This window comes from Zootermopsis nevadensis, unplaced genomic scaffold, assembly GCF_977971745.1.
Source record: "Zootermopsis nevadensis isolate Lab colony 2312 unplaced genomic scaffold, Znev_1.0 Znev_ptg000017l, whole genome shotgun sequence".
NCBI lineage: Eukaryota > Metazoa > Arthropoda > Insecta > Blattodea > Termopsidae > Zootermopsis > Zootermopsis nevadensis.
Window position 1 is genome coordinate 7,293,957 of NW_028259149.1, and position 15,378 is coordinate 7,309,334.

Sequence of the window (15,378 nt, forward strand, 5' to 3'; positions counted from 1 at the left end):
GCACAGAACAAGGACATCAAGGTTTGCTTTACAATTAAAATTTTAAGGAAAGAGATCTATGAGATGACCCAGAGGAATGTGATACAACCAGGTACTAGAAAAGAGGAACAAGCTGGCAAGAATTTGAAAAGGAAAGACGATGGGAAGATAGAACAGACCAGAAACTTCTTATTCACAGAAAAGGAAGGAAACAAAACCAGAAGAAGAAAGACATGTAATTTTATATATTTTTGAGACATCTAAACATAAAGGGTTTCCTTATATTTGTGTAAATTAACTTTAATTTAAATCACCAATCAGGTAATATGTATAAAAAAGGGCCAATTTCCAGGATATACTTATAAAACAAGAGCACATCTTCTTGTCACAAGTCTTCACCTGTTGGTATCATTTGAGATTGAAAATATCGAGACATTTTCTGCTGAACAAACTGGTCTCGCTCATTCCTTTGCTTCAGTGATGTTATTGGAGATTCAGACAACCACTGCCTGAAATATTTTGTCACGGCATTTGCAGAACGTTCCACATTCACTGTTGGTATAACTTCAGCTGGCTTCAAAAACTGTACAAACCTCTTCAACTCTGTGAAACTTGAATGTTCACTATATGGTACACCATAGATGGTTACTTTTCCATACTGAGTTCTTCTGACATTGCCAGCATTCTTATTCCTCCGACTCATCTCCCAACCAGTAGGAATGAATGCCACAATATCAGTGAATACTCCATGATGCTGTTCTAAATACCTTGTGAGGAACTGAAAAAAAAGTCTTCTCATTAATTCCTGTAGAGACAGATATTTTGCTATACTGCAATAGTTATATGTTACAAATATATAAAAATGTTATTATACACTATGTATTTTTAAATGGGTGACAAGTTGTACTTACTTATGTAAATGTAACTCAACTTACACTCATATTTATATCACACATGCGGCACACATGGACGCAGGCTTCCCACTGTTTATTTGTTAATCTCTCATTGATGATTGGATTATCAATGCATTCCAAGACTTTGCGTTTATCTGAATGGGCCCATAATTTGCAATTCAAAGCTTCCACAATCCCCAAGAACACCTTCTCTTTCCCTGTAAAATTTAATTAATAAAGGCAATTTAAATCAATCCAATACCTTTAACTGCAGTGTGCAATAATGTTCCTCAATTAGTGAGATGGAAATGGCGGCTGTTAAAAGGTTAAATCTTCAGTGCTCAGTATAAAGGGCACGTGCCAAATACTGTTTGTACTGACCTAAGCCCTTCTTACTGAGAACCATAAATATAGTAATGAAAATAAAAACTAATAATAATTAATAAAAAAAGTTGCCAAAAATCTATATCATGAAACATATTAATACTGCCCAATATATACTATTGGTTGCTTGTATGTACACATGTGAGATATGTAGATCCACAAAGCACCTTTCAATATGGGGGCACATTTGTAGAAAACTATTAAAACTGTGTTTGGTATACTTTACAGCTTATGGGGAAAGAAAGGAATTAGCCTATCATGTTCAGTATTAGAAATAAAACAATGTACAAGAAATATTTAGATATTTACAAATATTATAAATCCTCCTCCTAGTTAAATTCTATATTGCACTGGTAAAATGCCATACATAATGAAATGTCCAGATGTTGCACAACAGTTCCTTTTCTTCCAAAACCAGAATAGACCAGTTTTTGTGATAGACGAAAGGTTAATGTACTGCAGTCTTGAATGATGTAGGCAGTAAGCTCATCTAAAACTTCAGTCAGTATCTACCAGGCTACATGGTGTAAAATCCCAGAAGAAAGCCATCTTCATACTTCTCACCATGCGAATTTAAAATCTCATACAGAATGAAATTAATGTGGAAGGTCCAACTCCAATTGTAGTAGCATGAACAATTAATGAAGATAGCTAATCTTCTATCCCTGGAAATTTTGCTTTGCCCATGAAAAGCCTGCCAGTCAATGTTGCTTTGTAGAAAAAGATATCTCTTTTCTACCGTCTCAGATGCAACATTTACTCAAAATGAATGTTCTGGTCATAGCATGATTCTGCTTGTATTAAAATCTCTGTTCCTAACAGACAACAAATGATCAGACATTTTGTGTCATACATTTTCTACAGAAGTAATTATGATTACCCAAACAGTATTAAAACTTATTGTAAATGATGGAGCAGCATGGTTATGAATGCTATATTTAGCAAGTTCTGCATTATAATGATTGGCAACAAGTAGCAATACACACCTACTCCTTCCTTCCTTCCTACTGCAAGAAAAAGTTTTGTAGCTCAAGCTTCTTGCTTTGCTAATGGCCTATACAACTTATGTAAATGATGTTGCCACATCTACTGATATGTTCTGTATATATCCTTGCACAGCATCATCTGCTGGTACTCAAATAAAATCATCAAATATACTGTAAAGCTTCAGAAGAAATGTGTGTGGTACTTAGGTAAATATGGTAAAGGACAATAAAGCTGTGAATAATAAGTGCAAACTAATGTTTAACCTTCATACACATCTTTTTAAGAATATATTTTGTCATATCTTCAGATGTTATCCATTGAGCTAATGCTGGCCACATCCAAAAACAAATATAAAACCTACCTAATGTATAGGTACCACAAACAAACAATGTAGAAGGCACCATTCTATGATGTTCTTTCGCCAGTTCTACCACTCTTGTGATTGTTTCCGACTGCACTGGAAAACTGTATCTTGGATCACAATACCTATAGCAGAACAAATTTAATGGAATACAGTGGTTCCAGTCTATACCAGCTGGCAGCAATGTTCAGGATGTATTAATGAGGTTAATGACAGGTAGTACATTGTATTTGGAAACAATTCCTCATTTTGTGACTCCGTTTAAATTTATATGATACTTGGTGAGATTTCAGGTTTTCATGACAGTGAGTATGAATATGACTAGTCTTCTGGTATGTTGTTCCATGTAGTCTCACAGAAACTGGCTTATGTAGCACAGGTGCTTATTGTCTTTATCATGGGAACTACATGGTGCAACAACCCAGAAGACAGTCATCTTTGTACATACTTGATACTTGCCTAAATGTAAAAATGGTGGACTGATATGAAGGAAGTAATAATTTAAAAGGCTTGACGTATCAGAATTGGAACTGGAACCCAAATTACGCACATTTAAATGATGGCATATCTACAGAGATTAATTAGTCTAATACTTGGTATTTTATTACACAGCATAAGACACCAAAACTCTTTAATCTAATACTAAAATTAAAAATTAAAAACCAAACTACCTTTATCCCAAGACCAATCTACCAATTACCAGGTCAGAGATGAAGCTCCAAACTTCAGAGTAAGGGTACGATAATGTATATTTGGTCAGGGCTATCACACAGCTAACAGGGTGGTAATAGATGACTATGGAGACGTGGTGAAATGATGAATATCAGGAGAAAACTGAAGAACTTGTTCCCATCATTCATCATGAATCTCACATGAAATCACTTAGGACTCTTCCCAGGCCCTCTTTAAAATGGGACTATTTATTTTAGTTTGTGTATGAAGGTATGCAGTATGAAAATAAACATACGTGGTGTCAAGGTACAGTTTATCTATCTCAGAGTTCCAGAAGCATGGGTATGACTCCATTTTTGGGTCAGCTCGAAAATCACCAACATGAAGAAAATTTCGGCCATCCTGAAGCTGGAACAGAAACATGACAGAACCTGGACAGCTGAAAAGTAAAGAAATTAATTATTAAAAATAATCATAGGATCTTGGTTCATTACTTTAACCCTTCACAGGCCAGCAGCAATTGTGTGTGCCAGCCATTTAAACAGCACTGACCAATCAGTCTTTGTAATGGAGAAGTATTATGTTTTTGTAGAAGTATGAAATGATTTCTCAATTAATATTTTGATGAGGTCTGGCTTCAATGGTTAAAATGGCACTGAATGTACTGGGGATTCCCTGACAGACAGTTTAAAACAGTGACAGCCCCATTACAAGGATAAAATTATAATTCTTACAAAAGAACAGATAATTTAATTAGTGTCCCACATTTATGAATTTACTGCAATTTTAATGATATTATAAATTCCTACAGCCATGCTTTCTTCCTTTATATATATATAAAACATTTACTGATTAAGCATATTAGTTGCAAAACCATTAATTTTATGCACACAAATTTCATGTGTAAAGCTGAGTTTCCAATTTATGAATCAAGTACTTCACTGCATCCTTATCTACCTTGCAATTAGTGGCAAACTTAAAGCAGTTTCTCTGTAGATTAATGGAAAATGCATCAAACAGTCTGGGACAAATAACTGCAAACAGTAATTAGTAACATCTGTGTAAGATATTGACACACAAAAAGAACATAATTTTTATCTCAAGATATTACTTCAAGGAACCCAGTAATAAACATGCATTATCAAATTGGCCAACTTCAGAAAGAAATGGGATAATATAAACTAATGTCATGGAAGCCCGATATTTCATACGTACTACTTATTTTAACTCTATGGTGTGGAATGTGAAATCTTGTGTGGACATAGTTTAATTTGGTATACAACCTAAAAACAATCTGACTATGGAGTACAGTACTTGTGAGTAACTAATACTTTTACTCATCATCAAACAATAACCATTAACAAAGAACATCGTCAATGTGCTATGAAGAGTTTTTAAAGAAAGAAAACCACTAACTTTTATAAAGGGAAAAACATACATACGTCAAACAATTCAAATGAGGGTAAGAATAGTATGGTGGAGAAAGGAGATCTGAAAACTGAGATAAGTATGAGGAAAATGGAAATTCCCTACATAATAGATCAACTGGAAAGCACATAACATGCATCACAATGTGAAAAAAGTTAAGAACTGGTCAAGAAATTAGTTAAGAGAACACACAAAAATAATATTGCTTGAATAAAATAAATATACCTACTGATTGGCATCCATTGATGTGACCAGAACATCATTAATATTTTGGGGTACATCCAGGTCTAACACATGCAAGTACCTCTCATCCACACGAAGTTTCATTTTTACTAAAGCAGCTAGACAAAAGACAAAAAGAAAATTAAAATGATAATGATGCAATCATGTTAACATACACAAGAGGAAAAGGCTAAATGTACATATGTGTCACACTTATATAACACTACAAACTGCAAATGCAAAGGTCACATTTTGTTCACTGCAATTTGACAAATAAAATTGAATAAGAACAGAGGCATGACAAGGCCTACTCTGAGGTACTACCACATAAATTTCAAGGCCATGAAAATCATAAAATATCTGAAGGCCAATGTCCAATCATATAGATCTCAATCAGGAATCTTAAGCTTACAAACAGAAACCCTAATTCAAAGCCAAAATTAGGTAGCAAGTATATTGGACACTAAGAACATTTAGAAAATTTGGCTTAGAAACTGCTATAAAATCAGAATTGTGTTTTAAGAACGATGGCCAACGTTCTCATAAATCGCTCTATAAAAGATACTGACAAAAGTTATGCACTTATGGAAAGAGAAGTAAGAACCATGTGTTAGAAAACCATCAGAATAAATGACAGCATCAGAGAAGCAACAAGGACTAGTATCCATAATAATTTCTATTCCACCCACAGAAAGTCACACGTTAATAAGTAACAAAAACACCTTTACACTAGTCAGCCACTATTAACAAAACTTAAACCTCCAGAAATAAAAATATGCACCTAAACAGTCACAGTCATAACCTGATATATACTTCAAATCAAAACTACTAAATGTGATGACAGTAAAGGTTAATACATACTAGTGATAAGGGCAAATATTATGATAAATTCACAGTCTGTCATGAATAAAACATATAAAAGAAGACTCATATAATAGCAGTAAGAAAAATGCTTTTCATTTTGGAAACCTTCCGTACCTGTTATTCTGCTACAATAGATCGGCTTTGAAAATGATTTTCTCAGTCCTCCATAATGATCAGAATGGAAGTGTGACAAAAAATAATGTGATATTCCAGGGATAATGCCATATTGAAATGCATCCACCACGAATGATGTGTCTGAAACAATTAAACAGAATGTTAAAAAACCTACAAATGACAACATATACAATTTTAAACTCCTGAATAATTAAAAGAATTACTAGTGCATTTTCAAGATATCTTAATTTTTGTATTTGCTTCCACATTGGTAAATGTATTTCTGTTATTATAGAATATTATATTTCTCTTTATTCATGTACGTGATATATATTTTCTGACAACAAACCTAGCTATCATGTGAAATACACCATAACGTTTACTTCAAGTACTCCTTAATAGCAAAAAAAAGTCACTTTACACTTTTGTTCCTGTGCGAACAAAAGTTTCTCATACACGACATATAAATGTCAGTTGTAAAGGATTAATAAAGTATTGTGTAAGACAATACAATGTAATATACTTACACACATGCACTTCCTCTTAGATATTAAAGCTTTCTGATAATGAAACCTCTATGTTACAATATACAAATTCACTTTTTCATTACATCTCAGATGTTCACTGAATTTACAATTTGGATTTCTTAAAATACAAAATGTCCATATACCTGTAATACCAACTATATTCCCTAAATTCTAGAAATGTTTATAAACTATCTGGAAAATCAAAATTTAATCAAACATGAGATAATGAAATGTAAGTATAAACAAATTAATATGTATACTGGAATTAGATAATAGTAATTAGAGTAATTATGTGTTAAGTATTTTACCTGGAATTCTTTTATAGTAGGGACAAGTCTTCTTTCCTGAATACTGCTGCAGTGAGTGTAAACTACTGGCACTAGTGTGACTATTGGACGTGATAGTTAAGCTGCTGTCATTAATCACATTCATAGTAGATAAACCTTTCTGTTTCATTCCATGCAGAAGCTGCTTCCAATGTGTCACAACAAACTCTTTATCTGCAAATAACATTTAATAATTAAAAACAAACCAATAAGGCTTTATTACATGTAACAATCAAAATAAATTCTTATGCCTCTTTAGAGCTGTTATCAAACAGGGTCACACATACTGAAAGTACAGGAAGTTTTTTCAGAGTGACCCAGCAGACTGGTAACAGCTACTGTGATTGCATTACAAGAAATTTGTTAAGGCTCAAAATCTTCTGGCATTCTACTTTCACTGAGACAAAGTCTATATATATTAAAAACCAGAACTGCGAAACAGAAAATATATTTTGGTTTACTAAACACTCATACTCCCTCAGTAACTATGAATGAAATCCTGCAATCATGTTCATAATAAAGCCTATCCTTTCCAAGAGATGTCAGTGCACATCAGTTAATAAAACAAAGAACTTTAGGAAGAGGAGAGGGAATAACAGGAAATATATAAAACAAGTATGTTTCAAACACTTACTATGATTTGGTACATCACATGAATTTCCTACATAATCTTTCCTGGCTGTATTCAAATCATATGGTTTAAAGAAATGTGAGTCTTGAGATGCTACAACAGAAGAGTTGGTACTTTTAACACCTTTAGTACCACCATCAGCAGAGGATCTTTCAGAACGTGATGACTGAAAATATGATGTTATTGACATCTGACGGTGTGGGACTTCTGCGACTTCCTTCTTAGACCTGTTGTAAGGTAATTTCAGCTCCTTAACATTTGAAAAGAATTTAGATTCCAATTCCTTCTTCTTTGTAACTCTCTCATCAGAAAAAATTGTTGTATGTTCTTGTGAAAGTGAGCAATTTACCTGCATAGTCTTTGAACACTTACAAAGGGAGATCATCACATCACCCACTTCAGTATCTGGCAATGCAGCAATTTCTACTGTTTCCCAACCTATTTCCCTACAGCTAGCATCTACTTTTACTGGAGTCCTCAATTTGTTCTCATCATCACCTGAACTCTGTTTCGATTTTGACAAAACTACTGACATGGTAGCCCCGACTTCATGTAAACATTCAGAATCTGACTCCACTTTACAAGGTAATATACGAGTTTCAATGTTACTGTTTTCACCACATCTTGTACCTAATTTATCAGTAGTATAGTTGTGATCAACTGTAGTCAATATGTTTGACTTGCTCCCTTCAGATTTACCACTCTCAACTGTAGATTTCAAATTGTCATCACAGAACTTAAGATCACTACTAGTTCTTTCATTTGGAAGTGCATATTTTCTTCCATTAATTCTAATTAATTTCATTTCATCCTTCTTGTCACTCGCAAATGATTCCAAATGTAAATCTTCAATTACATGATCCACTATTTCGATATTCCTAACCGCATTTTCAACACACGTTTGATCGAAGTCACATTTCTGCAACAGAACATTGTTACAATCACCCCTTCTGACACTGCATAATTGTTTTTCATTACTAAACAATTTCTTTTTGTGAGCTGGGGTATGCCATTGGACATCATTACTAGTTCTCTTGATACTTCTATTACTGGTCAAAGGAGTAAGTGGGCTTAATAATAACTGTTCCTCCTTATGCTTAATTTTGTTTACTTTCTCTGAAGTAGCATACTGTAGACATTGTGGCAGATGGTCCTTGGAAGCTCTCATCTTTGCCAAGGCTGTGTGAGCATAATCTCGATAGTGATGAAGACTAACATTAAAACAGGTTTCTCCCAAAGGGCATTCTGAAATACACAAAATACAAAAATCAGTCCTATAACATATAGATTTCTTAAATTCTTATACTCATAATCACATAAATTAAAACAAATAATGGTCAAATAGTGTACTATGTTTATGATAATAAACTTAGATGCATATAACAAAATTCTTTCTTCTTACATTACCGTTTACCATTTTTATGGTACTGATGTTCATATGTTCAAGCTAAAAAAATTGTGTTACAAGTTTAAGAGTTTCACAGAAACCAACAAAGGTACCATTTTCCAAACCTTTATCATACATACCACTGCAATCCAACTGTGACATAGGGAAAAGGAGAGATTGAGATATATCAATGTAGTCAAATACTGGCAACCATAAAAGACTACAATTGACTTCCTAATATATTCTGTGAATATCTCTAGGGTCTACAACATAAACATTATTTGTGTTGAGTGGGAAGTATAACATTTAATTCTGTGTTATCTATATCAGTTGTAGTCATGCATACTTACCTTCCAGCTCATCAAACTTGATGTTGCACTCATGTACATGTACATGAGGATAAACTTTCATAATGTCAAATGGTGCTTGGCACACTGGGCAGAACTGCACTCTATTTGCACTAGGCTGACGATGTGAATCTTTACACTGGTTCATACCTACTTTGGTTACCATACTTTCTACTGTACTTCCAACACAGATACTTTTAGACCAATACCCAGTACTTTTCCTACTTTTCATATAAGATCGTGATAAGCGACTTGTGGATGATACTTGTGACAATGAAATATCATCATTTCTTGATGTCAATGATATGCCATTTATGGATAATGGCATAAATGTATCATCCACATCATCCATTCTCATCAAACCTGAAACATAAAAAAACTTGTGCACCAAAATAAACTCATACACAAATACATTAAATTCAAGATTTGCATATTTTTACTCATAATTGCTGCTTTCCAGTTCTAAGAAAGAAATTAATAATTCCTTGAATTGAATTTCTTCATATCTACGTAATTTATATTAGAAACAAGTAAATGTTGTGCTATGACATGCTCTATATCCCTGGCTTGCGTTAGTTTCGGGTAGGAAAATCATGGTCATGTTATTTTAGTGAACTGTATCAACAACCACAAATACACGGAAACATTTAGGCCATTCAAGCATACATTTATCGAAAAGTACCTGGAGCACTAACGCGCAACAAAATTGTTTCAATAATTGTTATGGTTTTTAACATATCATGAACTTTTGCTTGTTTTTGTATCATTATTCACTGAACCTATCCTTCAACTAACTTTGGATTTGAAAACCAACGCCTGCTCCTATCTGATATTTATTTACCACTGAGTTATGAAACTTCCGTATCTCCAACACAAAAAGAAACTGATGTGCATACACCTTTCTCAAGAATATACACTTTGTAACGTTCATATTTAAATCCCATTTTCTCGGAAGAGACAACAGGTGAGGAGTACACAAGGCGAGATTTCAAGTTTTACACATAATCGAAAGGAAGCAGGCAGACAAGCACTGTGCACCTCGCAGTTCGTACATTCTGCCAGTTGATAGTGGCCATAAGCGCATTTCAATCATAAATCAATTTTTACAGACTACATGGCTCAACCCACAATAAAATCAAGACATAGTTCAGAGTTTATCTACAAGAGAACGCTCCTGTCGCTAAACACAAATTATAGGTACAGGAACGAGCTCATCTATGAACCACAGAAATTTGCCTTTATGAATTGCCATAAATTTTGCACATACATTATGTGTAGATACAATACAGATCATGGTTTACACCTTCACTTGGTTCACTTTTCGACATGGTAAATACTTAAACCGGTGTTTCGGTAGACTGCATAGTATTGAAATGTTTATTGATTCCCATGACACTTGAATGTTACAAGTTACGTGAAATGCTTGGAAACTAGGTGTCGATGAGTAGGAAGAAGACTGTTTTCTGGGTTTGTTATACCATGTAGTCTGGTAGAAGTTTACTATTCCAGAGGTGCTAGCTGCATCCATGACCAGGGCACCAAACACCTCTGAAAACGTTAAGAAACTTCTACAGAAGACATTTTTCCCTGTGCTGTCATCTCTGTGTACATCTCATCCAATATGCTGGCAGTTCAGTAGCTTGCCCTACTAGTCTATACATTCTACAGGCACAGGCATCAAAACTGTGCATTGTAAATGCAAACTGGGAACAAACCTCCATTGCAACAAAAGGCAAATTTTTCACACACATTTGTTTACAAAAATAGCCACTACTGTTTACAGGAATGATACTGGAACAACAAAAATGACTGCTTCCACTGCAATGCTGTGCCTCAAATGTCAGAAGTTTCTCATGTCATTTATCTTACCTGCAGCAGACAGCTCTCACAGTGCTGAAGCCAGAGCGAATTGGCATGTGGAAGGCGTAGAATACATGAATCTCAAAATGAATGCAATGACATTTCTAAAAAATGACTCACTGCGCAACAATTTCCATATTATATAAAATATATATTTCACTAACTTCTTTATTACAAACATTTTTCTGTAGTGTATATTTAGAGAAATGCAAGAAAAAATAGCTTTGTTAACAATTAAACTGTATCTTCATACTAATGGAAAGAACTATTGGTACTGAGTTGTCTTTTCTGTTGTTGAAGGTAATACATACAAAATGGAAGAATTACACAGAGTATGAATTATGTAACACACATGAAAGATACAATAAATGCATACAAAATTTAACTTCAAATACCTAGAAATAATATATCAAAATTGTTATTAAAAGACAGGTTGTGAAGATATGAACTGTACTAAACTTCCTCAGTCCAATCAGTATACAGTTTATCCCAAGTCCAAAGCAAAGGCCCGATGATGGAACAACTGTTTCTATGTGAGGAAATGAGTAACAACACTGGGGAAAAGAAAACAACATCTTTATTTTCAATCCCTAACAAAGGATATTAATTTTATAAAGCATTCTATATACAATTTCAGAATCCAATTGTGGAAATGAAAACTACAGCCCTTTGCCATCATTTTTAACTTTTGCAGCTCGTGGATCATCTGGGCGGTATACTGTAAAGGAAATGTGACACAATAAGTTGGTGCATAAAGTACATACACATAACATATTTAGAATCATTCTAATCTATAAGCTATTTCTTTATTTCATACTCAGGATGCTAGAGTTCACTGCAAATACAGAATACATGTTTCAAAGTACACTTCATAATGAAGTAAAATACACCTGTTATTTTAGTTTGTATGTGAGTGCATGCGTGCACATGCTCCACAGAAATGATTCATATTTACAGTATTTGATTAGCTGTAATATCGAAAACTCTTATTTCAGTTCCAAAATATCACCTGAATTTCTGAACATCTTTGAAGCAAATACTTTACACTCCGTGCCAGTGCTTCTCAATCGGTGTGTCATGACACTGAGTTCAAATGTATTTCTGCACATTTAACAACAGTTCACAAAACAAGGCAACAATAGTGAGATCATGTTCAGTCCTGTTTTGTCATTTGACTGGCCTGTGCTGCTGTTAAACTGTGGTTGTCTCAATATTTTCATATTTTTTTACATATTGCAAGCTTTTGGAATAACCGTTCATATTTTTAACAATTTGCCAATCTTATTTATTCATCATTCATAAAATGTTTATATGCTAAACTTTTTTATTAACTGTAAAGCAAATTACAAAAATGAAATAAAAAAGTCTATGCCAATTTCTCACTACAGAAACCTTCAGTTCTATCACAGGTAACTTAAACAGAGATTTGTGGTGAACAGAGTGGCACTGGAGGTTTTCCTCCAAATTTCAATTTTCCACTCCATGAGGTGTCTAACAGCACTGACTAAACAGCACATTATCACAACCCTGATACTATGTTAGGGGCTTCATGTAACAGAACACTTGGCTGGTCTCAAGAGTAAGGGCAGCTTTCCACAAGGGAGTAAATTTATTTTTGCAGAAAAAATATAAATTATAATATAAACTACTTTTTTAATGGTAAATGCTAAGATTCCTAATTTATTAAATTATACAAAAAATACTTTTAGTTAATGTCTGCTTACCTATATAATCAACTTTGTATCTCCTGTTGTCTCCATCTTTAGAATAATAATTATAAAGACCAACTACACCCAAGCCCAACCCAAACACAGCCAAAGCTGTAGTGGCAATGATTTCAGGAATTTCATTCCAGCCTTGCTTAAAAACACCAATCACTGGAATAAAAATGCTTGTTCATCAACTTATCTCACCAAAATAATTACAACAGAAGTGTATTAACAACTTATTTAACCTTTAACTAACATGTGGAATAATGTTTTGAATATGTAAGATATAAATGCTGACACATTCAAAACATCTAGGTTTCATCTCCAAAAATTAGAAACATGGATGAAAATTGAAAAGAGGCGGGAAATATGCTGTTACAAATTATTTGTAACCACATATTACAAATTTATATTGTTTTCACACAATGTTTTACAGAGACTTGAAGACATCACTGAATAGTTACAATCTGCACTGTTTATCAGTTTGTGATGTGTGTTAAAATTCAACAAGCCTTGGCTCAAGAAAATGTACACAGCATCATTCAACATCAACAGAAAAAGGAGTTAGTATAACCCATCATAAAGGAACCCTTTATAAAGCACATATGGATGGACTGTGGTCAATTTAAAATCAACAGTTTTACCAATGTTGGTCTTCTGGTTCATAATGGATTTATACATACATACTAAAAATTCAGAGAAACATATTGGTTATCTGTCTACAAATTCACACAACTTTACAAACCAAAAGACCAACATCTTCACAGAAATAAGAACCTAAAATCTCAGAACAGTTATGCCAAGCAGAAAATATTCTGGTGTGCATTCAACATACAGCACATATGAAAGGCAACACTGTCTCTCTGGTTTGGTGAATGTTGCAAATTTCAAAACTATGTGCCAACAAACAATTAGAAAATTAAGAAGATATAAGTTTTGTATGTAAATGAGCAAGACTTTCACATAAACTTAAGACATGATCAGGACATGGTAGAAGTGTACAAATGGTCAAGTAAGATCAACAATCATTGGACAATTAATGAGAGACAGGTCACTAACAGCTTGTATGGAAAAGACTATTGCCCATTCTTCGGAGGTCATCCAAGAGGGCTAGATGAATGACTGACAACATTGCTGAAATCACCACTGTGTCAATAGTACATGTGAAATCTCACAGAGGATCAGTGAGAAGAATGAGTCCTAACTGGGATTCTGAGGGATGCAGTAGCAACAGTATGATGTTACAGCTGACAGTATTCATATATTCTGAAAAGGATTATAACACGAGATGGAATGTACTTTATTTTTATCCACAACTAAGCATCAAGCCTTGTACTGGGAGTCACCCTCATAAGCAAGTACATAGACTGTAATGCATAATTCTCAAGAGTAAGGTGATGTTGGAGGTGTACAATTCATCTGGAGTTCATTCTGGAACATTGTAAGTCAACATGACCATGAACGGAGATTCATATAAAATATAGTGAAAAGTATGCATTTTAAATTAACGATAAATTTAAAACGCAACATACAATATCACATTCTGAAGTTACAAAACTTACCCGTTTTGCCCTTAAATAGTCCCACTAAACGCGCCATTCTGGTTTCAGCAGTCTTTCGACTTCTTTGCAATGAAAGCCTCTTGGATAAAGATATCTGTGACAACTACCTGGCAAAGGATTAGATCCATAGATACTTGGATTTAACACTGCATGGTCAGCAGTTGATTCACATTTAGGCCACACGATTCCGCTGGCGCTAGAAACGTCATTTCACTGCTTGTTAAAGCGGTGATATACCACGACATAATAATAGTAACAAATTACAAACACACACGCCCACATATTTATAGGTGCAAAAGGAACAGATATTACGCAAGGCCATTGACTGACTCACAGTTTGGGCAAGAGACAATAATTTACAACTCAATAAAGAGAGAGGGTCCAGACAAGTTTCAGGAAAGAGCGAATATTCTCAGCAATAGACGTCAGTAAATGTAGGTAAAAGAACGTAAAATAATTAAGTACTTCATGTACCCGGTTATTTTCCTACAAGCAATGCGAACAGCCTTACGGATCCACATAAATGAGAAAACAGCGATAATCATCAGGCACAAAAATAATCCGAAATTGTTATAATCAGATATTGATATTCAGAGCAGAGATTACTCCAACAGTGAAAAATGGCATAAAGCTGCTCTGGTAACATTTGTCTAACCATGGTATAAAAACCCTGGAAATTGTAGAAGTTACATTTCTCATGCAGTACGTACTTTCGACTTGTAAATCCGCTGGATGGCTGCTAGTGTATGATATGACAAGAGGGGACTTGCTCATTGAAGAGGTTAGACATCAGTTGCTTTTTCCCGCAGCGGAAGCCAATGTTCATGTACCGACAAAATGGAATTAGCAGAGGAATTCAATTTAGCGATTCGTAAGCAAGCGACGCTTTGTTGAATTGGTCGTGGAGAAGAGCGGAATATGAACTGCAACATGGAGGACGAGAAGGTCGAGTGCATGGTTTTTAATCATAAAGTACCCAATTTAAAGAATGTTCACGTACGAAATTATAAACCTGTTTGCGCCTGCTGCCAAACTAATTTGATCGACACCAGCTCAAGATACTATGTAGGAAGCACTGGCTGACCGGATTGTTGGTGGTGCAATTTTAAAGTTATCGCTATACTT

The 15,378-nt window shown here is 34.3% G+C and overlaps 2 protein-coding genes and 1 long non-coding RNA gene across 5 annotated transcripts; 1 reads left to right on the plus strand and 2 right to left on the minus strand.

Moving 5' to 3' along the window:
* Positions 1 to 209: 209 nt before the first annotated feature.
* Positions 210 to 10,191, minus strand: LOC110833241 (uncharacterized). 3 transcript variants are annotated; one of them, XM_087350263.1, is made up of 10 exons: positions 9,918 to 10,191; positions 9,126 to 9,485; positions 7,392 to 8,633; positions 6,740 to 6,931; positions 5,905 to 6,045; positions 4,934 to 5,045; positions 3,572 to 3,715; positions 2,605 to 2,729; positions 915 to 1,090; positions 210 to 757 (listed from the first exon to the last, which is right to left on the minus strand). In XM_087350263.1, exons 1-10 carry the CDS (start codon positions 10,051 to 10,053, stop codon positions 365 to 367), a joined length of 3,021 nt encoding a protein of 1,006 aa, XP_087206389.1. In that variant the 5' UTR covers positions 10,054 to 10,191; the 3' UTR covers positions 210 to 364. The 3 variants fall into 3 exon arrangements, with proteins under 3 accessions (XP_087206389.1, XP_087206391.1, XP_087206390.1); XM_087350265.1 differs by having other exon boundaries at positions 9,964 to 10,189; XM_087350264.1 differs by having other exon boundaries at positions 9,805 to 10,057.
* A 147-nt stretch (positions 10,192 to 10,338) lies between these two features.
* Positions 10,339 to 11,367, plus strand: LOC110833244 (uncharacterized). The gene is made up of 2 exons (XR_015535475.1): positions 10,339 to 10,451; positions 10,906 to 11,367. It is a non-coding gene; the product is annotated as an uncharacterized LOC110833244 (long non-coding RNA).
* A 174-nt stretch (positions 11,368 to 11,541) lies between these two features.
* Positions 11,542 to 14,376, minus strand: NdufA3 (NADH:ubiquinone oxidoreductase subunit A3). The gene is made up of 3 exons (XM_022071040.2): positions 14,254 to 14,376; positions 12,707 to 12,859; positions 11,542 to 11,700 (listed from the first exon to the last, which is right to left on the minus strand). Exons 1-3 carry the CDS (start codon positions 14,288 to 14,290, stop codon positions 11,642 to 11,644), a joined length of 249 nt encoding a protein of 82 aa, XP_021926732.1. The 5' UTR covers positions 14,291 to 14,376; the 3' UTR covers positions 11,542 to 11,641.
* Between the last annotated feature and the right edge of the window lie 1,002 nt (positions 14,377 to 15,378).